Source organism: Gorilla gorilla, chromosome 6, assembly GCF_029281585.2.
Source record: "Gorilla gorilla gorilla isolate KB3781 chromosome 6, NHGRI_mGorGor1-v2.1_pri, whole genome shotgun sequence".
NCBI lineage: Eukaryota > Metazoa > Chordata > Mammalia > Primates > Hominidae > Gorilla > Gorilla gorilla.
The window spans coordinates 132,562,314-132,586,954 of NC_073230.2; the positions used below are offsets into that span (position 1 = coordinate 132,562,314).

The following is a 24,641-nucleotide window of genomic DNA, read 5'->3' on the forward strand; positions in this document are numbered from 1 at the left end:
AACTAAACTGTGGTGTTTGTTCTCTTGTATAAGCAGCAGGTATAGTGAGAGGAGAAGAAAATTTCCCAATAGAATAATTTAAGATTTAAATATTCTAAATGTAATTAATAATGTTAATAATTTTTCTAATCTCAGTCTCTTCATAATCATGCTTACATTTTACTACTCAATATTATTTGTCATGGTTAGTATTTGGGAAATAATGTAGAATTAAGCTCTCAAATATACTATGCAATTGTTTTTTAACTTGCTCAAATGCTCAAGAACCAAAAATAAAAATAAAAGTACATTTTAATTTTATAATTCAAAATGTCTGTATTTTTCCCTACTAAAAATATGCCACACTCTTAAAATAAGATACAACTATTAAAACAATAGTAATATTGTGCTACCAATTTAAACTAAGGTTAGGCCAAGGAGAACATGCTAATTAAATTAAAAGAGTGTCAAACTCCAGGCTTCTAACAGAAGTCTCATAAATTCATGCTATAATCAACAATAAATACTATAATCAACATACACATGAGAAGCACCACATTTTCTATATGTGATTAGTCTTACATATTTGACGAGTTGATATAAACAAGGAAATTTAGTTTTCCTTTCATTCTAGAACGTCAGTTGTGTGTCTCTATGAAACCAAACACCTAAATAGTCAACTTTTTCTTTACCTGAAGAATCACCTCTTCTAATTGACCGCCTTGAAGTTGGTCTTCTAATTTTTTAACATCTGGTTCCTATAATTTCAGGGAGAAAAAAAAAATTAAAGAAGCATACTAACTGAATGTTTCAATATCCTATATTTTTAAATTCCTATATAAAAACACTTAAAAATACAACTTTTCTTTCATCATACTCTTTTTACTAAATATTTGGTGAAAATTCATTTCACCTCTGCTATTTCATTGCTTTTCTGTCTTAATATTGAAAAGTGCTAAATGTTTATTGACATGCTGATCAAGGGACAGAAATACAATGTCAAATTCAGTCTTCCTAAAACAAGTTTTAAAATATGACTTTGCTTTCTTAATATTTCCTGTATTTCCTCTGAGAGCATTAGAATTAAAAATAAACGCTACTCTATGACCCAGAAATTACACTTCTAGGCATAATGCCAAACAGAAATGCATAATATATTTTTTAAAAAACATGTTTGAGAATATTCACAGCAGCACAAATTATAGCCCCAAACTAGAAATAACCCAAACGATCATCTGTAATAGAATGGATCAATTAATTATAATATTTGGATATAATACTTCACAGCAATGAAAATGAATAAACTGTATGCAATAATATAGGTGATTCTCTTAACCAAAGTATTAAGCACAAGCCAGAGTACAGTATGTATAAGACAGTACATACTAATGATTTCATTTATATAAAATTCAAAAACAGGCAAAAAGAAGTCCAAATAGAGATTAACTTTACAAGTAGTAAATTGAAGGGGAAGAGGCAAGGGTTTTGTTGTTCTGGAAAAGTCCTTTTTTTCTACACATTTGTAATGTATATAATTATTTAATAGAAGTTTTTAAGAACAAAATGTTAATAAATATAGTACCTAGAACATTCAATGACATTTAGTTATTTTCTAGTAAACTGAGCTTTTTGAGCCAGAAATCATGCTCTGTAAATATACCCACATATGTAAATAAGGCTTTGTCTTTTCAGGGTGTTTTTCTGGCCAATAAATGGAATAAAGAGGGAGAAAATAATACATTTTGCTTTTCAACACAAGACGTGATATGTTACTGCCTCAGGGTATCTTGCTGGATGGCCCAGGGTATCTGCATCACTTGTTTCTTCACCACCTTTCAAATCTTTGCTCAAATAACACCTTCTTATTGATTAACTACTGATAATTTGCATTATGATAGGCTGAAAAATACCACAAAAGATATACATGTATTAATTTCTAGAAACTGTGAATGTTACTTTACACAGCAAAGACTTCACATATACGATCAAGTTAAGGATGCTGACATGGGGAGATTTTCCTGAATTATCCATATAGTCCCTAACTGCAATTATAAGTGTCCTTATAAGAGAGAGGCAGAGGGATATTACACACAGAAAAGGAAAAGGTAATGTAACCACAAAGGCAGAAATTGCAGTGATGAGACCACAAGCCAATAAATGCCAAAAGCCACCAGAAGCTGAAAGAGGCAAGAACAGATTCTACCCCATATCCTCCAAAGGAAGCACAGCCCTGACAACACCACCTTGATTTGGGTCCCTGATGTTGATTTCCAACTTCTGGCCTCCAGAAATCTAATAAAATAAACTTACATTGTTTTAAGCCACCAAGTTTGTGGGAATATTATAGCAGCCATACGAAATTAATACATAGTGTAACATCCCCTATCCCCACCATGGCACACATTTTCCTTGTTTTATTTTCCTTCACTGCACTTACTATTTTCTAACACACTATGTACTTCTTTACTCAGTTTTTACTTTTTTTTTTCTTTTGGTCTCCCATCACTAACATCTAATCTCCAAGAAGGAAAGGATTTTTATCTGTTTTGTGTCAACTAGGCACAAGCTTCCATGCCTAGAACCATACATGGCATTCAATAAATGTTTCTTGGTTAAAGAAGTGAATACATAAAAAACAGCTGAAAGGGGGAGAAAAGGGGAAAAAGTAATAAGCATGTTTAAGACAGATTATTTAACAGGGAATTAACTCATATGAGAGACCAAAAATCAAAAACAAAACAGGGAAGCTGGTCACTGTTATAAGAGACTCAGGAGAGTGAAGGTAAAGAAGGCAAGGAAAGTTCAACGACACCTTCATTTCAGAAAAAGCCTGTGTTAGGTGAACAGTTCAAAATTTGTCTTACCGATAGTGAATAATGTGATTTTTAGTCACCAATGGCATAATGCCATTAAACTTGATAAGGTACCATGTACTGAATGCTCACTATATACTTGGGACTATGTTAAGCTTTTACATGCATTACCTCATTCGGTTCTAACAAAAAGTGTTCGAGGTGGGTATTATTATACCCACGTTATAGATGATGAAATTGAGACAGAGAAAACTAGCAATATGCCAAGTCACTCCACAAATAAGTATTAGAACTAAGATGAAAATCTTGGACAGGGACACAAACAACGCTTTTCACCAAAATAGTACTATCTCCCTAGTAATAATCTGAAAAAAAAGTTACTTTTATTTCCACCTTAGGCTTAGTAAATAGATATTTTATAATCATGGCAATATTCACTAAAGATTTTGTGTGTGGCTGTACGCAGGGTTAAAAATCTGTGATAATTTTACCAAAAACAGGAATCAGAGATACAACTGTTAAGTGTTTGGGGTTATATCTAGCCTTCGGGATAAAGACACATTTCTAAGGAACCTTATGTTCCAGGTACCATGCTAGAGTCTAAGGATACAAAGTTGAATCCAATATCATTAACAAGTAGCTTATGGCTGGTGGAGACATAATACAGCATGAAGGTACAATGGAAAGGAGGTAACAAAGTTGTCAAACTCTACTTAAGAAAGTAAGAAAAGGTTTCACAGAAGAAGTGATGATTTATGAAGAAAAAGTAAGAACTACCAAACAACGTAAAGGCATTCCAGGAAATGAGAAAATACAAATGAACACAAAAATAAAAATGCAAGGAATCCACAGAACTGCCAGCAGTTTGGTACTGCTTAAGTATAGAGTATAAAACAGGAAGCAACAGGATCAGATTGAGAAAATAACCAAGAGCCAGAACTTAGAAGGCCTTCTATACCATGTTTTTACCCTGTTAGGCCAGTGGTTCCCAAACATGGCCATACATCAAAATCATGCAGATAAAGGTAGCTAAGTAAGCTTCATACAACCAGCTCAACATAAATCCTTAAACTCAGCCTTTGAGAAACACTGAACAGAAAACCACAGTAAGATTTTAAGCAAGACAGTACAGTTGGCCCTCAGGATCTGCATCTGTGGATTCAACTAAGAATGGATTCAACCAACCACAGATGGAAAATATTCAAAAAAACACAATAAAAATACCAATACAGCAATTTTTAAAATACAGTATAACTACTTACACAGCATTACATTGTAGTATTATAAGTAACCTAGAGATGATTTAAAGTATACAAGAGGATGTGCATAGGTTATATGCAAATACTATGCCATTTTATATAAGGGACTTGAGCATCCTTGTATTTTGGCATCCATGGGAATCCTGGAACCAATCCCTCATGGATACCAAGGGACAACTGTACCATCACAAGATTTACATATTGAAAAAAAAATCAGTCTATTATTGGCTGTATGGTGGAGCATGTAATGAAGTATAATGGAAGTACAAACAGATCAATTAGTTATAAGGCAGTTTAAATAGCAGAGAAAAGGATTTTGGAACCAGTAAGTAAAGAAGTATGAGAGTAAACTCTTCTTTGGTTGAAACTGGCTATGGGAGAAAACAAAAATAGGGCAATAAGTAAAGGAAAATATAAGCATACAGTTTTTTTTTATTTTTAAGATAGGAACAAGCTAAAAACATTTGAGGCTATTTGAAAGATGATGATAAAATAGGTGAGGCACCAGGTGCAGGTAGCTCATGCCAGTGATCCCAGCACTTTGGAAGGCTAAGGCAGGAAGGTCACTTGAAGCCAGGAGCTTGAGATCAACTAGGGCAACACAGTGAAACTCCGCCTCTACAAAAAATTTTAAAAATTAGCTGGGCATGATGGTGAGTGCCTGTTGTCCCAGCTACTTGGGAGGCTGAGGTAGGAGGATTGCTTGAGACTGGCAGGTCAAGGCTGCAGTGAGCTGTGATCGTGCCACTGCACTCTAGACTGGGTAACAGAGTGAGACCCATCATATAATACAATACAAAATACGATATAATACAAACTGCATTGTTTTGTTGCATACCTAACGAAAGATAGGAATTCTCTTTGAACTATATAGTCTGGTAATCTAATAAGAAGAAATATATGTGACTAGGATCACTTATGCATGTATATAAATTACCTTCAGAGTTTCTAAGCACTATTTTAGATAATTACATAAAGTCCATTTAATGATTGCTAGTGTGAAAATTTAACAATAGTGCAATAGAGTTTGGTATGAATCAGCAGTCTAGACTTTTATTAACTGCTACTTAACAACAGTCTAGTCTTTTTGACAGGTTTCTTTGAAAAAAAATGCCCTTTTTTGTTTTGCTTTTATTGTTCTCTAAGATTAGAAAAAGGAGATCAAGATTGATATATCCAAGATAAAAAGCAAAAGATCAATAAAGGACTAAATAGTGAAGAGAGGTAAAAGGAACAGCTACAATGTTACTTTAAGGAAGGATCTGATCCTAGTCTCAAACTCCAGTATGTAACAGAGGCCTGCATATAGAAAACACTCAATAAACAAGAGTTTGCTGAATAAAAGGGAGGAATGATGGGAAAAGAGCATTCAAGGAAGGAGAATAGAAGAAAAGTGTGTCGAATATATAAAAAATAAGGAACTAAACTTTTTTGGTTAAATGTTACACTGGATACCACAAATCCAAGACAACAAAACTGACTTAGCTACTTACCGCTTTAACCATAGCCAGCTTCTCATTTGTAATCTGTTCTGTATACTTTCTATATGCTGCATTTTTAGGGATTTCCTCAAGAACATCAAGAATCTTTGTGTACAATATTCTTAGCCTCTGAAAAGACAAACCATACAAATTTCCATAGGTTAAAATATTACCGAAGACTTAATGGAACACTTGTCTCAAAGACAAAACAAACAAAACTCACATCTGTTTTTTTTTTTTTGTTTTTTTTTTAAATTTAACTCTTCTTTGCTCCGACTTCTTTATGTCTGTGCCCTATCTACACCCTTTATAACTTAGGAAAAACCTGTACATAAACATGGGAACATTCTGTATTTTCTGTGTATAACAAGTTCTAGATAAGTCAAAGGTATGATAACAAGTAGAAACAAAACTAACTTATTGCTAAGGACCTTTTGGGAAATCGAATCATTTACCAAATCAGTATTTTTCTTTCTTTCTTTCTTTTGAGACGAAGTTTCACTTGTTGCCCAGGCAGGAGTACAATGGCATGATCTTAGCTCATTGCAACCTCCACCTCCCAGGTTCAAGCAATTCTCCTGCCTCTGCCTCCACAGTAGCTAGGATTACAGGTGGCCGCCACCACGCCTGGCTAATTTTTGGTAGAGACGGGGTTTTGCCATGTTGGCCAGGCTGGTCAGAAACAAAACAACTTATTGCTAATGACCTTTTTGGAAATCAAGTCATTTACTAAATCGGTATTTTTCTTTCTTTCTTTTCTTTTTTTTGAAACAGAGTTTCGCTCTTATAGCCCAGGCTGGAGTACAATGGCGTGATCTTGGCTCACTACAACCTCCACCTCCTGGGGTCAAGTGATTCTCCTGCCTCAGCCTCCCAAGTAGCTGGGATTACAGGTACCCGCCACCACACCTGGCTATTTTTTCTATTTTTAGTAGAGACAGGGTTTTGCCATGTTGGCCAGGATGGTCTCAAACTCCTGACTTCAGGTGATCCGCCCACCTCGGCCTCCCAAAGTGCTGGGATTACAGGCGTGAGCCCACCCAGCCTGAATCAGTATTTTTCAAAGTGAGGTCCGAAGCACTGCAAATTTTTTTTTTAATTTTTCTTATTTGAATTTCTGTAGAAATAAACACATATAATCATTACATCTGTATGATCAAATTTAACTAAATACGGTCATAATACTTCAGTGTTCTTGCTTCTGATTATGAATGAGTTACGACATAAAGTCTGCATAAAAGGCTCAACCGAAAAAGTAGCAAGAGAATTGAGTCAATGCATAGCATGTACTGAAGCACACTGAACTTAAACTTCAGTATAGAAATCAGTAAGAAGTTGATCCTCTCCAATTTAAATATATAATGCATATATTAGTTTTTAATATAGCATTTTAATTAAGTTTTAATCTGATCTAAAATTCAGGTTTTAAATTTTAATCTTTCCTGACAAAAATGTATCAGTGTCTAGAGAAATACAGATGAGAACAGGGGACTATTAATATAGAATAAAAGAAAAAATGTTATCAATAGGGTGGACACTTAGTTTATCATCCAAACTTGGACACTTATAACAGTGAAAAGATACCTATTAATCATTATGCCAAAACACAGGTATGAACCAGAACAGTTGAAACAAACAAGACATGATCACTCCAGGAGTAAGTCTCAATAATTACAAGTATACAAACCCTTCTCCTAAAGAGCAACCTTTTTTTTCAATTAAAAAAAAAAATGTGTGCAGTCCTCACTATTCATAATAGCAAAGACTTGGAACCAACCCAAATGCCCAGTGATAGACTGGATAAAGAAAATACGACACATATACAACATGGAATACTATGCAGCCATAAAAAAGGATGAGCTCATATCCTTTGCAGGGAAATGGATGAAGCTGGAAACCATCATTCTCAGCAAACTAACACAAGAACAGAAAACCAAACATCACATGTTCTCACTCATAAGTGAGAGTTGAACAATGAGAACACATGGACACAGGGAGGGGAACATCACACACTGGGGCCTGTCAGTGGGTGGGGGGCCAAGGGAGGGATAGCATTAGGAGAAATACCTAATGTAGATGACGGGTTGATGGGTGCGGCAAACCACCATGGCACGTGTATACCTATGTAACAAACCTGCACATTCTGCACATGTACCCCAGAACTTAAACTAAAAAAAAAAAAAAAAAAAAAAAAAAAAAAATTGTGTGCAGTCCTAATAAGGGAACAGGGTAAAGCAAAAATAAAAAAGCAGATAAGTTAGAAGTCCACCTTTCTTCATGGTCCAGGGCACATAGTCCTCCTGCACAAATAACTCACAATCTTCCTGTGCCCAGCTATCATCAGACCCTCACCTGATAGCTCATTGTAACCTAGGTGTTATCAGTACTGCACAAAGCTCTCTTCAGCCCACAGCACAAGCACCATCCTTTAAGATCCCCAGCAAGCCTTTGCTACTTGCATTCAGCTCCTCTTTTGCTGACTTGCCAATAGCTTTCTTGCAATGTATTTTCATACTTTCTCTAATGAATCTGCCTTTCTTTACCTCAAATGTCTTGGTAAATTATTTTTACCACCACGCAACACCAGCCCCAGACAGTCGCTACCCACGACAAAATATACTCAGTACTTCCATGTACAATACCACACTGTTTGCGTATAAAGATAGACTGGACATGGATCACACTCCAATATGTTTAAGGTGCTATCGAGTGTACTTATCTGTTCTCACGCTGCTAATAGAGACATACCTGAGACTGGGTGATTTATAAAGGAAAAGAAGTTTAATGAACTTACAGTTCCACATGGCTGGAGAGGCCTCACAATCATGGCAGAAGGTGAAAGAGGGGCAAAGGCTTGTCTTACACGGCAGGAAGCAAGAGAGCATGTGCAGGGGACCTGCCCTTTATAAAACCATCAGATCTCACGAGACTTCTTCGCTATCACAAGAACAGCATGGGAAAAACCCACCCCATGATTCAATTACCTCCCACCAGGTTCCTCTTCCACGACACATGGGGATTATGGGAGCTACAATTCAAGATGAGATTTGGATGGGGACAGAGCTAAACCATATCACAGGGTAAGATACAGAAGAGGAAAAATAATAAAAATGATAAAAAGAAAAAATAAGTGTGTGTTTGGCAGGGATGGGGAAATACATACAGCAAAGAGATATTATAATACTTAGCAACGGTTAAGGGTGTGCTAACCAGAACATAACTGCTTGAGTTTACACTGGCTCCACTCCTTAGGTGCACTGGACAAGTTATTTCCATCTCTGTGCCTTCATCCCTCATCTGTAAGATGGGAATAATACTGCCTCATAGGGTATATACAACTTAGAACAGTACCTGGTACACATTAAGTTTCACTAAGTATTAGCATTACTTTTCTATAGCAGAAGAATTCACTTCAGCTGAGACCAGAGAAGCATTCATATTTCAAAAAGGTGGCATCTAAGATAGACCCAGAGGGATGGTAGATCATAGAAACTTAAAGATATTGGAAAAGGCAATTACATACAGAATACATAGAACTGAATGGCAGAAAATACAGCAAACATAAGGAAGTGGTATATAGTTCTATTTTCTTGAACTGTGCTGTCTAAAACAGTAGATGCTAGCTAAATATGGCTACTGAGCACTTGATATGTGGCTAGTCCAAACTGAGATGTGTTATAAGTATAAATACATACCAGAGTTGGAAAATTTAGTATGAAAAAAAAACTATAAAATACCATTAATTTTTTTATTATATACTGAAATGGCAATATTTTAGATGTGTTAGGGTAAATAAAATAATTAAATTTTACCTTTTTCTTCATTAAAAAATTAGTCCTAGAGAATTTTAAATTACATACAAATATGGCTTACATTTAAGGCTCGCATTATGTTTTTAATGGACAGCACTTGGTTAAAATACAGTAGCTCCCCTTTACCCATCCGTGGTTTCATTTTCCAAGGTTTCAGTTACTAATAGTCAACCTCAGTCAGAAAATATTAAATGAAAAATTCCAGAAATAAACAATTTATAAGTTTTAAACTATGTGCCATTCAAAGTAGTGTGGTGAAATCTCACACTATCCCACTCTATCCTTTCTTCATCACAAGAGGGTGGTACAGTACAGTAAGATATTTTGAGACAAAGAGACCACATTCACATAACTTTTATTACAGTATATTGTTATAATTGTTCTATTTTATTAGTTGTTATCTCTTTTTTTTTTCTTTTTTGAGACAGGGTCTCACTCCATCACCCAGGCTAGAGTGCAATGGCATCATCAGAGCTCACTGCAGCCTCAACCTCTGGGGCTCAAGCAATCCTCCTGCCTCTGCCTCCCGAGTAGCTGGGACTAGGTGCACACCACCACACCTGACTAATTTCCACATTTTTTGTAGAGACGGGGTTTTGCCATGTTGGCCAGGCTGGTCTTAAACTCCTGGGCTAAAGCAATCCACCCGCCTCAGCCTCCTAAAGTGCTGGGATTACAGGCGTGAGCCAGCACGTCCAGCCTGCTTATCTCTTATTGTGCCTAATTCATAAATTAAACTTTATTATAGGTATGTATGAAACAAAACATAGCATATATACAGTTTGGTACTATATGTGGTTTTCAGACATCCACTGGGGATTTTGTAATATACTGCTGTACAGGACACATAAGGAAATGCATAGGAGATAAAGTTGGAGAAAATGTCACATTATAAGTGGTTCTGCATTCCAAGTTAAAGCATTCGGGCTTTATTCTGTGGACAATTAAAAGATTTAGGAAAATCATGTGATTAGATTAGGAAAATTAGCTTCATTGTAGTGAGTTAAAAGGACTGAAGGAGAAACAAGGCAGAAAGGCCAGTAAGGAGGTTGTTGCAATTCTCTAAACAAGAACAAGGACCTGAACTATGGTAGTAACAATAGAAATAGTAAACAGAAGTCAGACTGGAGAGCTGTTATAGAAAAGGATCAGCAAAAAAAAATAAAAATAAAAATCATCATTGGAATGAATATGAGAGTACAAGTATAAGAGAAATACCAACTATGATGTCCAAATTCCCAGCCTAGGGAGTAGAAAGATCTGAAACTATCAAGAAAAATACAGCCCACAGAGGAAGAAATATATTTAGAAGGGAAAAACCATGAGTTCAGTTCTTTACATCAATGACAATAAAGTTATTATGAAATCACAGGAAGTGCAAGACACTCATTCAACTAACACTATTTACTGAGCACATACTATGTGACAGAGTTCTAGCAGTGAAACAATTACAAATCCCTGCCTTCATGAAACCTACATTCTAGTAGAGACATAACAAAATAAATCAGTAGAATAGTGAACCAGAGGGTCACAGTAAGAAACTTGTCTTTATTTAGAGTGAAATGGAAAGCCATTAGTTTTAAGGAAAGGAGAGATCTGACCTACCTCATATTTCAACAGACTAACTCTAGTAGCCTGGCTGGAAAAAAAGACCAAATGGAGGCTGTGACAAGCATTGAGAGGCAGTTAAGAAGTGAATGCAATTATCCACATCAGTGATGATGGTGACTGAGGAAGAGGGTAGTAGCAGAGGAGGTAGTGAGATGTTGTCAAAATCAAGATATATTTTGAAGGTGGAACCTAGAGGATTTACTGAAATAACAAATGTGGAGTGTAAGAGAAAGGAAGGAATCAAAGATGATTTCAAGTTTCTGACCTGAGTCAAAATAATTGAGCTGCCACTAACTGAGATGAGGAAGCCTGAGAGAAGAGCAGGTTTTAGGCAGAAGATCAGGAACCCCATTTTGGACATGTTAAGTTTGGGTTGCCTGTCTGACACATACAAGTAGAGATGCCCACTAAGCAATTAAATATTCAGGACTTTTATAAAGGAAGAGGTCAATGCTTTACATGGAAATCTGTTGTCAGTGTATAGGTGGTATTTAAAACCGTTCTCTATTTGGATTTGCTCTCTCTTGGTGACAGAGTACAGGTCCAAAAGAAAAGGTCCAAGAACTAAATCCTGACTAACTCAAATTTTAAAAGTGGGCATAAGAGAAATAACCAGAAAAAGAGAAAGCCAAAGAGTAGGGGGAAAAAATCAGGAGACTGGGGGAGTCCTGAAGCCCAGTAAAGAAAGCGCATGATGGAAAAAGTGTCAAATGTGTCAAAAAAAAAAAAAAAAAAAAAACGCTGCTATTAGGTCAATGAAGGTGAGAAACATAAGCTGACCATTGGATTTGGCAGCATGGAGATAACTGGTGAACTTGAAAAGAGCGTGATGGAAAAAGTGTCAAATGTGTCAAAAAACGCTGCTATTAGGTCAATGAAGGTGAGAAATATCAGCTGATCATTGGATTTGGCAGCATGGAGATAACTGGTGAACTTGAAAAACGCCAAGGGTGACTGAGTGCATTCAAGGGTGAATAAGAAAGAAATTGGAGAAAATAGAGATAACTCTTTTGAGTTATCTGTAAAGTGAAGCAAAGAAATGGTGTGATTATAGAAGGGAAAAGAAGGATAAGAAAATTTTGTGGGTTTTTTTGATGAAAACATTCGCGAATACAGATGAAAAAGACCTAATAGAAGGAAAAGGGGGCAGTACCTTTAGTAAGCCTAAATAGATGTAATCCAACGCACCTAAGCAGAAACGGTAAGGCAGGGAGAAAAGATGGAAAACGGAGATATAAATTTGAGATGGCGCTGACAGAAGCAAGCACAAGTGAAGCCATGAAAATGTCAAGGAAAAAGTCAACAAGAAAACTGGCTTAATAAAGAGGTCATGGCAAAAATAAATAAAAATGTGACAACGGATCAACGAAGTAGGTGGACAGCGCCCGTGTCTCAAGAGCTCACGCGGGTTGTAATTAAGGGCTTGAAACATCTGCATCCCGTTAACCCTGCAATAAGCAAAGTGACAGGAATTTAGTCTTCCTTGGGAATTCAAGAACGAAGAAAGAACAAAGGTACATACCTCGTGAGGAGTATTGCACACAGCCAATCCCACAAGGCCAGTGGTCTGTTCAAAAACAAAACACGATTCATGCTGTTTACTACGGTTTCCATACGTCCAGCACGCTAAGGAAATACAAAACCACGAATCCCCCGGCTAAAACTGGTCTAAAGCCAGCTACTGGTCTCTCAGTCTCGCTTGTTTGGAGCTTTTTTCCTGACTCTCCGAGCGGAACCACTAACCTGCCCTACCCGGTAAGGCATGCAGAACGAGTCCCCGAAAAGCACCGCCGAACCCGCGACAGTAGGGGTCAACACCCGCGGGAAGTAGGGCTATCGGACTGAGTCTACCCCCACAGTCTAAATTCCAACAGTGACCTCCATTCGTCTCACCTTCTTCAGCACACCCGCCATGACAGCACCGACGACTCGGTGACGCACAGCCCTTTGGGAACAATTCTCAGACCTGCTCAATCGACCACCGAGGTCGCCACTCTGTCACCCTGGAAACAGCTTAGCTCCACCCCCTCAGGATCGCCAAAGGAGCAAAGACTCTGCCCCGCCCATATTAAAAGAGAAAAATTGACGCATGCGCGATGGGCATACAAGCCTAAAGCTAAGCTAGAAGATGATTGGGGAAAGAAAGGGTTTCTCAGCTGTCTGTTCCTGTTCCTGCCACTGCTGACGGCTTGCCCAAAGATTGAGGGAAACATTCCCAACTACCAAAAAACTCCAGTCGCTGTAGGAACCTGCACTGTGCTTAACCGTTGATGCATTCCTCAACCTTCCTTTCTCAGTTTAGTAAAATGAAGGTGATAACGGACCATGAGCATCCTCTGAATTGATCTCTCAACAGCAAGTTAGTTCTTCGCACAAGGATATCAGTATACTCTGTGTCTTACGAACCAAAGCCCTATGGAGTGTGAGGTCATTTTCCATCGCTCTTTTCGATTTCACTGGCTGAAATACATCATCTTTTTTCCAGACGAAATGATATCAGACCATACCACTTTTTCCTACCTCCACAAACACTGACCACTCACTATGTGTCAGTTACTGGGACATAATTTCTAAAATGGGATTTCACATCCTGGAATTCAAAGAATAATGAAGAAGGCGTGTATTAATAAATAATTTGGTAACTGTTCTAAAAGAAGTTGATGCAAAGTGTGATGGTACCAGGGAAAAGGAAATAACTAAAATGCGTGGGTGACTTTCTAAAAAGTCAGTAGGAGAAAAGAACAAATTGAGAAAACACAAGTACAAAGGAAAAGAGGTTAAAAATGTATATATAAATTCCAGGTGATTTTATGTGATTGGAAAGGTGGGTTTGATTGTTAAGGTAAACTGGTTAAGATTATGAAAGGTGTTGTTTGCCATTATACAAAATTTGAATTTTACTTTTTAAGGAACGGGAACAATGAGAAGACTTTTAAGCTTCTAAGTGACACCATCAAATTTATGTTTCAGATATACAAACAACTTAGGCAACAGTTGAAGAGAATGAGTTGGAAGAGATGAGGCCTTTCATTAGAGGCATGAGACTAGAAAAAATGAAAGCTAAACCAAAAGCAAACAGAAGAAAGGAAATATTAAAGATTAGAAAAGAAGGAGACAGAATATCAATAAAGAAAATCAATGAAACCAAGAATTGGTTCCCTAAAAGGATCAACAAGATTGGCAAACCTTTAGTGAAACTAAGAAAAAAAAGAGAGAAGATTTAATACAAGCAAGAATAAAAGAACCATCACTAATAGCCTTGCTGAAATAAACAGGAATAAGAAGGAATACTATGAACAACTATGCTTAAAAAAGATAAAGTAGATAAAATGGCCAGATTCCTAGAAAAACACAAACTACCTAAATCAACTCAAGAAGGCATAAAGAAAAATCTGACTAGATCTAACATAATTAAAGAAATTGAATTAGCAAGAAAAAAAAAAACCTATCCAGAAGGAAAAGCACAGGTCCAGATGGCTTCGCTGGTAAATTCCACTGAACAATGAAAGAATAACACTTAAGAAACTATTCCAAAATATAGAAGAGGACGAAACAATTAACAACTAATTCTATAAGGCAAGTATTACTCTGATTCCAACCAGACAAAGAAATCAACAAGAAACAAAAACTTCAGCCGGGTGTGGACTCTGATTCCAACCAGACAAAGAAATCAACAAGAAAAGAAAACTTCGGCCGGGCCTGGTGGCTCATGCCTGTAATCCCAGCACTTTGGGAAGCTGAGGCGGGAGGATCACCTGAGGTCAAGGGTTTGAGACAGCCTGGCCAACATGACAAAACCTTCTCTCTACTAAAAATACAAAAATTAGCCAGGCCTTGTGGTGCGTGCCTGTAATCTCAGCTACTCTGGAGGCTGAGACAGGAGAATCACTCAAACTCAGGAGGCAGAGGTTGCAGTGAGCCAAGATTGGGCCATTGCACTCTAGCCTGGGTGACAGAGCAAGATTCTGTCTCACAAAAAAAAAAAAAAAAAAAAAAAAGGAAAGAAAAAAGAAAATAAAACTTCAGGCCAATATCCCTTATTAATAAACACAAAATACTCAGAAAAGTACTAGCAAACCAAATTCAGTAGCATATGAAAAAAAAATTATACACCACAAATAAATGATATTTATTTCAAGAATACAAAGTTGGTTTAACATCCCCAAATCAATTAATCTAATGTACCATTGAATACAGGACAAAAACTATATGATAATTTTAATAGATGCAGAAAAAGCATTGGACAAATTTCAACATGCTTTCATGATAAAAGCACACAACAAGCTGGGAAAAGAAGAGAAATTTTTCAACCTGATAAAGATGCTTAGAAAAACCCCACAACATCATACTTAAGAGTGAAAGGCAATTCTTTTCTGCTAAGATCATTCACAAGACAAATATTTTTCCACTCTCACCAATTCTATCCAACAATATATTGGAAATATTAGCTAAGGGAATTAGGCAAGAAAATAAAATGAATAAAAGTCATCCAGAAGAGACAGGAAAAAGTAAAACTATCTCTATTCACAGTTACATAATCTTTTATATAGGATTATTAAGGAATACACACATACATACAATTAAAATAAATAACTTCAGCAAGGTTACATTATACATGATCTATCAGGGTCAGCTCAGGCTGCCATAACAAAATACTATGGATGAGGTGGCTTAAACAACAGAAATATATTTCTCACAGTTCTGAAGGCTGATAAGTTTAAGACCAAAGCCAGCAAGACAGATTTCATTCTGAGGCTTTTTCTTTTGGCTTATACTGGTTACCCTGTCACGGTATGCTCATATTTACCTCTTTTCGTGTGTGCTTGGGGTTGGGTCAGGGTGGAGAGCAAGATCTCTGGTGTCCCTTTTTATAAGGCCACTGTTACCATCATGACCTCATCTAAACCTAATTATCTCCCAAAGATTCCATCTCCAAATACCATTTTATTGAGCTTTAGAGCTGTAATATATGAAATCTGGGGGACATAGTCCATAGCAATCAATATACAAAAATATGTTCTAGTCTATTATAGCAATGAATAATCTGAAAATAAATTAAGAAAACAATTCTATTTACCATAGCATCCAAAAGAAATAAATCTAACAAAATAAGTGTAACACTTGTACACTGAAAAGTATTAAATATTGTTGGAAATACTAAAGATCTAAATAAATAGACATTTCTTATTTAATGATTTGAAGTCAATATTGGTCAGATGGCAATACTCAAGTTGATGTAGCGTTTCATCACAATTCCTATCAAAATCCCAGCTTCCTTTTTGCAGAAATTTTTCACAAAAGATTTGTCAGTAGCAGAAGGCACTGTTTGATAACACTTGTCTCACAAAAGAACTCTCAAAATTGGAATCAGTCCTCTCAATTCTGCTGCTGCTTTATCAACCAAATTTATAAAATATTATAAAGACTTTGTTGTCATTTAAACAATATTCACAGTATCTTCACCAGGAGTAGATTCCATCTCAAGAAACCACTTTCTTTGCTCATTCAAGAAGCAACTCATCATCTGATCAAGTTTTATCATGAGATTGCAGCAGTTCAGTCACATCTTCAAGCTCTACTTCTAATTCTGGTTCTCTTGCTGTTTTCCTCACATTTGCAATGGCTTTTTCCACTGATCTTCAACCCCTCAAAGTCATCCATGTGAGTTGGAATCAACTTCTGCTAAACTCCTGTTAATGTTGATATTTTGACCTCCTTGCATGAATCACCAATTTTTTTTTTTGAGACGGAGTCTCTGTTGCCCAGGCTGGAGTGCAGTGGCATGATCTTGGCTCACTGCAACCTCTGCTGCCCCAGTTCAAGCAATTCTCCTGCCTCAGCCTCCCGAGTAGCTGGAATTACAGGCATCTGCCACCGCACCCGGCTAATTTTTGTATTTTTAGTAGAGATGGGGTTTCACCGTCTTGGCCGGGCTGGTCTTGAACTCCTGACCTCATGATCCACCCACCTCAGCCTTCCAAAGTGCTAGGATTACAAGCGTGGCCACCGCACCTGGCCCATGAATCACCAAATCTTTTTAATAGCATCTAGTGTGGTCAGTTCTTTCAAGAAGGTTTTCAATTTATGTTACCCAGATCTGTCAGAGGAATCGCTATTTATGGTAACTATAGCCTTATAAAATGTATTTTTTTAAATAAGACTTGAAAGTGGACATTACTCCTTGACTCATGGACTGCAGAATGATGACTGCAGCATGTTGTGCATGAAAACAATGTTAATCTCTTTGTACATCTTCATCCTCAGGGCTCTTGAGTGACCAGGTACATTTTCAATGAGCAGTAATATTTTGAAAGAAATCTTCTTTTTTCTTAGCCCAGACTTTGTTGTTCCATTTATAGAACACAGGCAGACTAGGTTTAGCATCATTCTTCAGGGTCCTAGGATTTTCAGGATGGTAAGTGAGCATGGGCTTCAATAGCTGCATAAGCCTGTAACAAGAGAGTTAGCCTGTCTTTTGAAGCTTTGAAGCCAGGTGTTGACTTGTCCTCTCTAGCTTTGAAAGTCTTAGATAGCATCTTTTTCCCATAGAAGGCTGTTTCATCTACATTTTTAAAAATCTGTTGTTTCCTGTGGTTATCTCCATCAGTGATCTTAGCTAGATCTTCTGGATCTTGCTGCAGCTTCTACATCAGCACTTGCTGCTTCACCTTGCACTTCTATGTTACGAAAATGGCTTCTTTCCTTAAACCTCATGAACCAATTTCTAACAGCTTCAGAGTTTTCTTCTGCAGCTTTTTTACCTCTCTTAGGCTTCATAGTGCTGAAGAGAGTCAGGGCCTTGCTCTGGATTAGGTTTTGGCTTAAGGGAATGTTGTGGATGGCCTGGTCTATCCAGGTCACTAAAACTTTCTCCATATCAGCAATAAGGCTGTTTTTCTTTTTCTTTTCTTTCTTTCTTTCTTTCTTTTTTTTTTTTTTTTTTTTTGAGTCAGAGTTTTCTCTCTGTTGCCCAGGCTGGAGTGCAGCAGCACAATCTCGCCTCACTGCAACCTTTGCCTCCCGGGTTCAAGCATTTCTCCTGCCTCAGCCTCCTGAGTAACTAGGATTACAGGCAGGCACACCACTCCCAGCTAATTTTTTTTTGTATTTTTAGTAGAGACAGGGTTTCACCATGTTGGTCAGGCTGGCCTAGAACTCCTGACCTCAGGTGATCCGCCCACCTCGGTCTCTGAATGTGCTGGGGTTACAGGTGTGAGCCACCGCGCCTGGCCTGTTTTGCCTTTTTATCATTCGTGTGTTAACAGAGTAGCACTTTTAATTTTCTTCAAGAACTTTTTCTTTGTATTCACAGCTTGGCTAACTGGTGCAAGAGGCCTCCTTTTTGGCCCATCTTAACTTTCAACATGCCTCCCTCACTAAGCTTAATCGTTTCTAACTTTTGTTTTAAAGTGAGAGATTTGTGACTCTTCCTTTCACATGAACACTTAAAGGCCATTGCAGCATTATTAATTGGCCTAATTTCAACATTGTTGTATCTCAGGGAATAGGAAGGCTAGAGCAGAAGGAGAGAGATGGGGAACAGCCAGTCGGTGGAGCAACCAGAACACAAATAACATTTAAGTTTGTTGTCTTATATGGGGTGGTTTGTTGAACTCTAAGACACTTAACAACACTAACATCAAAGATCAGTAATTACAGATCACCATAATAGATAAGGAAGAAGTTTGAAATATTTCAAGAGTTACCAAAACGTGACACAGAAGAATGAAGTGAGTACATGCTATTGGAAAAAATGGTGCTAATAGACTTGCTTGATACATAGTTGCCACAAACTTTAAATTTGCAAAATATCTGTGAAGTAAAACAATATAGCAAAGCACAATAACATAAAGTGTGCCTTTTATACATATACGTGGCTGTTATCACAGTATCCTAGAGCCAGTAGACCTACAGGAGGCTAAATGATGAGGGTCACAGAGCCACAGGCAGTTCTCTAAGGGTTCTAAACAGGAAGCACCAGGATTGAGATTTATGTTTAGATGCCACATCATGGGCAGTGTGAAGAAGGAGTCTGCATGTGGCAGGACTGTGAGCAGTATGACCCAATACAAATGTCTATGAAAAATGAAATAAAATCTATCAAAAAAGGTTGGTGAATTTGACTACATTAATATTCTATACTTCTGAATAACAAGAGACATCATTTAAATTGTAAAACAACACAGACGGGAAGAAGATATCTGCAACCCATATAGCCACCAAAAAATAGGTGATGCCTAGAATATGTAAGGAACTTTTGCAGATCAATAAAACAACAACAAGAAAAGAACACCCAAAACAGGTCTCCCTGCTTTGACTTTTGCCTCCCTCTCTGGAGTACAATAAATGACTTATTATATGTATATGCCTCACCCAGTACGTGTAATATGGCACCACCTACTTGACTACTATTAATTTATTAGTTTACTATTTTTATTCTCAACCCAGTAGCTAGAATAATTCTTTTAAAATGTACTTTGCTCAAAATTCTCCCATGATTTTTTTCACTCAAGCTATAAAAGTCAAAGTTCTTACACCTTGCAATCCACAATGCCTTGCCCCTCACTTCTCAGACCTAACCTCCTGTATTAGTCAGGGTTCCCCAGAGAAACAGAACCAGTGGGATATTTAATATTTCATTTTCATTTCATGCACACACACATATACACATATGAAACAGCCATATATATAGGAGATATATATAAAATACCCCTATATATAGGATATTTTTATATATCCTATTGTGTGTGCGTGTATATACACATACACACATACACACACATATACAGATGATCTCCAAGTTACAATGTTTTGACTTACAATTTTTTGACGTTAAGATAGGTTTATTGGGACGTAACACCATAAGTCAAGAAACATCTGGACTTAACGATTGTTTGCCTTATGATTTCTTAACTTTATGATAGTTCATTGGAGTATTAAATGGATTTTTGACTTATGATATTTTCAATTTTATGATGGGTTTATTGGTATATAGCCCCTTTGTAAGTTGAGAAGCAACTGGACACACACACACACACACACACACACATATACACATATACACAAGTACATATAAACATACACACATACATGTAGAGAGATTTATTATAGAAATCGGCTTATGCAATTACGGAAGTTGAAAAGTCCCACAATCTGCTGTCTGCAAGCTGATGAACTAGGAAAGCTGGTGTTGTGATTCAGTCCAAGCCCAAAAGCCTGAAAACCCAGAGAGCCAATGGTATCAATCCTGGTCCCAGTCCAAGAGTAAGAGCACTGATAATCAAAGGCAGAAGAATATAGATGTCTCAGCTCAAACAGGGAGAGTGAATTCACCCTTCTTCTGTCTCTTTGTTCAAGCCTTCAAGGGATTGGATGATGGCCACCTTATTGGTGAGGGTAATCTTCTTTGCCTTATTCTATAAATTCAAATGCTAATCTTTTCTCTAAGCATCCTCAGAGGTAACAGACACACCCAGAAATGTTTTACCAGCTATCTGGCTATTTAGCTTATAATACACACACACACACACACACACACACACACACACACACACACGAATTTAGGGGGAAACAATTTGCTTTAGGGTTCCCCAGATAAGATATGTTTTTATATACCATATTTGTTCTGTTTCTGTGGGGAACCATAATACAAATTGTTTCCCCCAAAATGTATATGTTGAAGTCCTAATCCCCATTACCTCAAAATGTGACCTTCAGTCCTTGTGCGGTGGCTTACGCCTGTAATCCCAGCACTTTGGGAAGTCGAGGCAGATGGATCATTTGAGGTCAGGAGTTCAAGACCAGCCCGGCCAACATGGTGAAACCCCACCTCTACTAAAAATACAAAAGTTGGCCGGGCGCGGTGGCTCACGCCTTGTAATCCCAGCACTTTGGGAGGCCAAGGCGGGTGGATTTCCTGAGGTCAGGAGTTCGAGACCAGTCTGGCCACCATGGTAAAACCCCGTCTTTACTAAAAATACAAAAAAATTAACCAGGCGTGGTGGCACACACCTGTAGTCCCAGCTACTCAGGAGGCTGAGACGGGGGAATTGCTTGAACCAGGGAGGTGGAGGTTGCAGTGAGCCGAGATCATGCCACTGCACTCCAGCCTGGGTGACAGAGTGAGACTCCATCTAAAAAAAAAAAAAAAAGGAAAAAAAAGTGACCTTCATTGGAAATAGGGTCATTGCAGATGTAATCAAGTTAAGATGAGGTCATTAGAGTGAGACCTTATCCAGTGTCAATAATGTCCTTATTAAAAGTGGAAATTTGGACATAGAAACACACACTGTTCAGTACCACTAGCAAAGATGAAGGCAGAGATCAGAGTGATGCATCTACAAGCCAAGGACCACCAAAGATTGCCCCCAAACCACCAGAAGTTAGGGAAGAGGCATAGAACAGATTGTTTCTCTCAGCCCTCAGAAGGAACTAACACTGTCAATACCTCTATATTGGACCTCTAGCCTCCAGAATTGTGAGATAATAAATTTCTGTTGGTTAAGCCACTCAATTTGTGGCACTTTTGTTATAGCAACCCTAGAAAACTAATACCCTGAGAAATAGATTAGTTTAATAATATGCTCCCCTCTTCCTTAGGATAGCTGCCCCTAGAAACATGAACCATGGAAATACAGCCTTTCCAGTTCAGATTGCTGAAAAATAGGCCTTTACCAAATTACCATCATAATTTTTAATTTGTAGTATTTATATCATCCAAAATTATAATTTAGGACAGAAGAAATATTTATTAACAAACATATATGTACTAATGACATTTTAAAGATACATGTGCATGTATATATATACATTTTCATAAATATAAAGAAACTATTACATTGGAATTAATCACCTGATATATCCATTTGCTCCTCTGTGAAGGGACCTATGTCTTTGGATACCCTAAGTCACTCTTTTCTGGAAACCACATTTGGATTTGACCGAAATGACCTTATTTTTCAAACGAGGCAATGCTGGTATAGTCACTGGAACTGAGATGAATAGAAGCTCATGAGGTCATAGTCTTTGCTCCCTGTTCCTCCAGATTCTAAGAATTTTTATCATTGTAGGATGTATTCTAGAATATAGAATCATATGATCATGAAAGATGCATATGTGTTGATTTGTTGTAACCCTGGGTTCAGGCTTCTGCTGTATCATATTTGCTAAAGACACCAAAACTAGATAGAGCTATTTGATCCTGACTAAGGTACTGCATAATTAAGTTCCATGTAGTGAGAAAATGTGTAGATTTCTGGGCCAATCCTTTTGCAGAGGGACAGTGGCTTGAGAGTGGTATTCTAGGCTAGTGACAGTAGAATTAGGAACATCATCCTTGGCATCAGAAAGGGATTTCAGAATGTCTAAATGTGAGTAGCAAGGGGATCAAAGGCACTGTGTTCTCAGGTGGGAGAGAGTTGCCAGAGGAGTAAATGTTCTTATCCTCTTCAGGAAGGAGATGAATGTTGGGAAGTTCTGTAAATAAGGTTTGTAGGCCAGATCCAGGTGACTTAGAGCAAAAATCTGGGTCTCACATTTTACAAAATTTGCTGTGTGAGGCCTCTAGCCTATCCAATAAAAGAGCTCTTGTTTATCCAAAATTAAGTGTTGGAAGAGTTAGGACTTCCTACGCTGCTTCTCAGTGATGCAAGCTCTTTCGTGAGGGACTGGGTCCTACCAAAGTTAGGTGGTTAAAATGTTAGCCTGGAATCTAGGATTCTGGAGCGCTGTTCCACAGCCAATCACTGAGAGAGGCATGAGGAAAAACCACTGAATAAGAAGAAAGCAGCTCAATTCTCAGACCCTGGGGAGCTCATTTCTGAAAATGTACAGGGGACAGGTAATGCTTAGCCAGTTTCCCCTTATTTTTCAAGACTGGTAGCAAAAGCGAAAATAACCCAGAATCAGAAACTATTATTTCCTCTCTCAACCTTGGAAAGAAAAAAAAAACAAACATTCTGCTAAGCTAATGATTAAAATAGACGAAAATATTCAAATTCCAATCACTTGGATGTTATCCATCTCTTGTGCCTCCATCCATATCAGGTATGTTCTAAATGATTTGGATTTTTACCTGTTTTTTTCTCTATCTATAGTATGAACACTTCTAAAAAGTGTCCATACTCAAATAATTGTGGTTTTCAGATATGTTGATTTTCAGAACTTCATTCTAAAATGGGCTGAAATTCAAATAAAAGCGCCATTATCCGGTTTTATCTTAGTGGCTATCTGCTTCTATACATTTGAGTTAATCAATGTGTGAAAATGGGGATATCTCACACTCCCACTCAGATTTGGATTAAGTTTAATATTGAGGTTAAACATAGTTGTCTGTATTGAAAATTAAAACTGGCTGGGCGCGGTGGCTCACGCCTGTAATCCCAGCACTTTGGGAGGCTGAGGCGGGCAGATCGCCTGAGGTTGGGAGTTTGAGACTAGCCTGACCAACATGGAGAAACCCCATCTCTACTAAAAAAAAAAAATACAAAATTAGCCGGGCATGGTGGCGCATGCTTGTAATCCCAGCTACTTGGGAGGCTGAGGCAGGAGAATTGCTTGAACCCGGGAGGGTGGAAGTTGCAGTGAGCTGAGATCGTGCCATTGCACCCCAGCCTGGGCAACAACAGCGAAAGTCCATCTCAAGAAAAAAAAAAAAAAGAAAATTAAAACCTATGGGAGGATTGAATATTAAATATTTCTAGCCACCTCACACCTGCCATTTGGGGAAGGCTTAACTCCACTTCTGTATGGGAAATGTTGCTCCTCATTTAAAAGCAAGAAAGAAAATAAGTGATGAAAGGCAAAAACGTTTGTCTAAGGAGATAAAAACTATTTTGTGGGATTAAAATAAATATGCATTATTAATGTAAATGGTGATGAGAATATACAAATCAACAAAATGGTAACAAAACAGTAATTATTTTAAAAATGAATACCTTAACATAATTTAGATATAGAATGAGAAAATTAAGTATAAAAAGTTGAAAAATTATGAAAATACATAATAAATGTTGACACTATATTTCTAACTAATCTCATCCAACATACAATGACAAGTGAAATAAACATGATAAAATGGGGGACAGAAGACAACAGCTATAATAGAGAAAGGACTTCAGAAATGTGAAAAGGATATGAGTGTTTTTTAAAAACTGAATAAACTACATAACAACTAAAATAATCATTTATTAAGCCAAAGTCTATTGATGTTTACTCTGTATCAGAAACTGCTGTAAGTACTGAGGATTCTGGCGACCTGTCAGTGAACTAGACTGGCCGTTCTCAACCATTAAGGAGTCATTTTGTCAGGTGGTGGTGCTAAAGAGACAGACGTAAATGGCAATCTTGGCAACATCTTAACATTGAGGGAATAAAAAGCTTTTTTTCTTTTAAATGTTCTGGTAAATTCATCTGGGAAGAAACATAACAACCAATACAGCATAAAGGAGTTTGAGCTAAAAGATCTCAGATACATGTAAATAGCAAGGGGAAAAAATGTGGTCCAGCAATAGCTAGGGCCCAAAAAAAAGGCCAACATAATATTTAAAAAGTCATTACTACCTGGTGTGGGTTGTGGTGTGTGATCCTATGTGGCCTTAAAATGCTATTGCATGCGTTTTTAATAGTTAGAGGATGTATGAGACTGACTTAAGAGACCATAAAATCAGGAAGGAAGTGAGAGAGTCA

The 24,641-nt window shown here is 37.4% G+C and overlaps 1 protein-coding gene across 5 annotated transcripts in view; it reads right to left on the minus strand.

The window, feature by feature from the left end:
- Nucleotides 1-24,641, minus strand: part of NDUFA5 (NADH:ubiquinone oxidoreductase subunit A5) — an 85,839-nt gene that overhangs the window by 3,906 nt on the left and 57,292 nt on the right. For 2 of the 5 annotated variants that reach the window (XM_063708028.1, XM_031012625.3), the window contains 2 exons: nt 5,545-5,661; nt 672-737 (listed from right to left, as the gene is read on the minus strand). In XM_063708028.1, coding sequence (XP_063564098.1) covers nt 672-737; nt 5,545-5,661 — 183 coding nt within the window. Of the gene's footprint in view, nt 1-671; nt 738-5,544; nt 5,662-12,477; nt 12,523-12,848; nt 14,924-24,641 lie in introns of those variants that run through there. The other 3 variants (NM_001279755.1, XM_055392137.2, XM_019030283.4) reach the window with 3 other exon arrangements.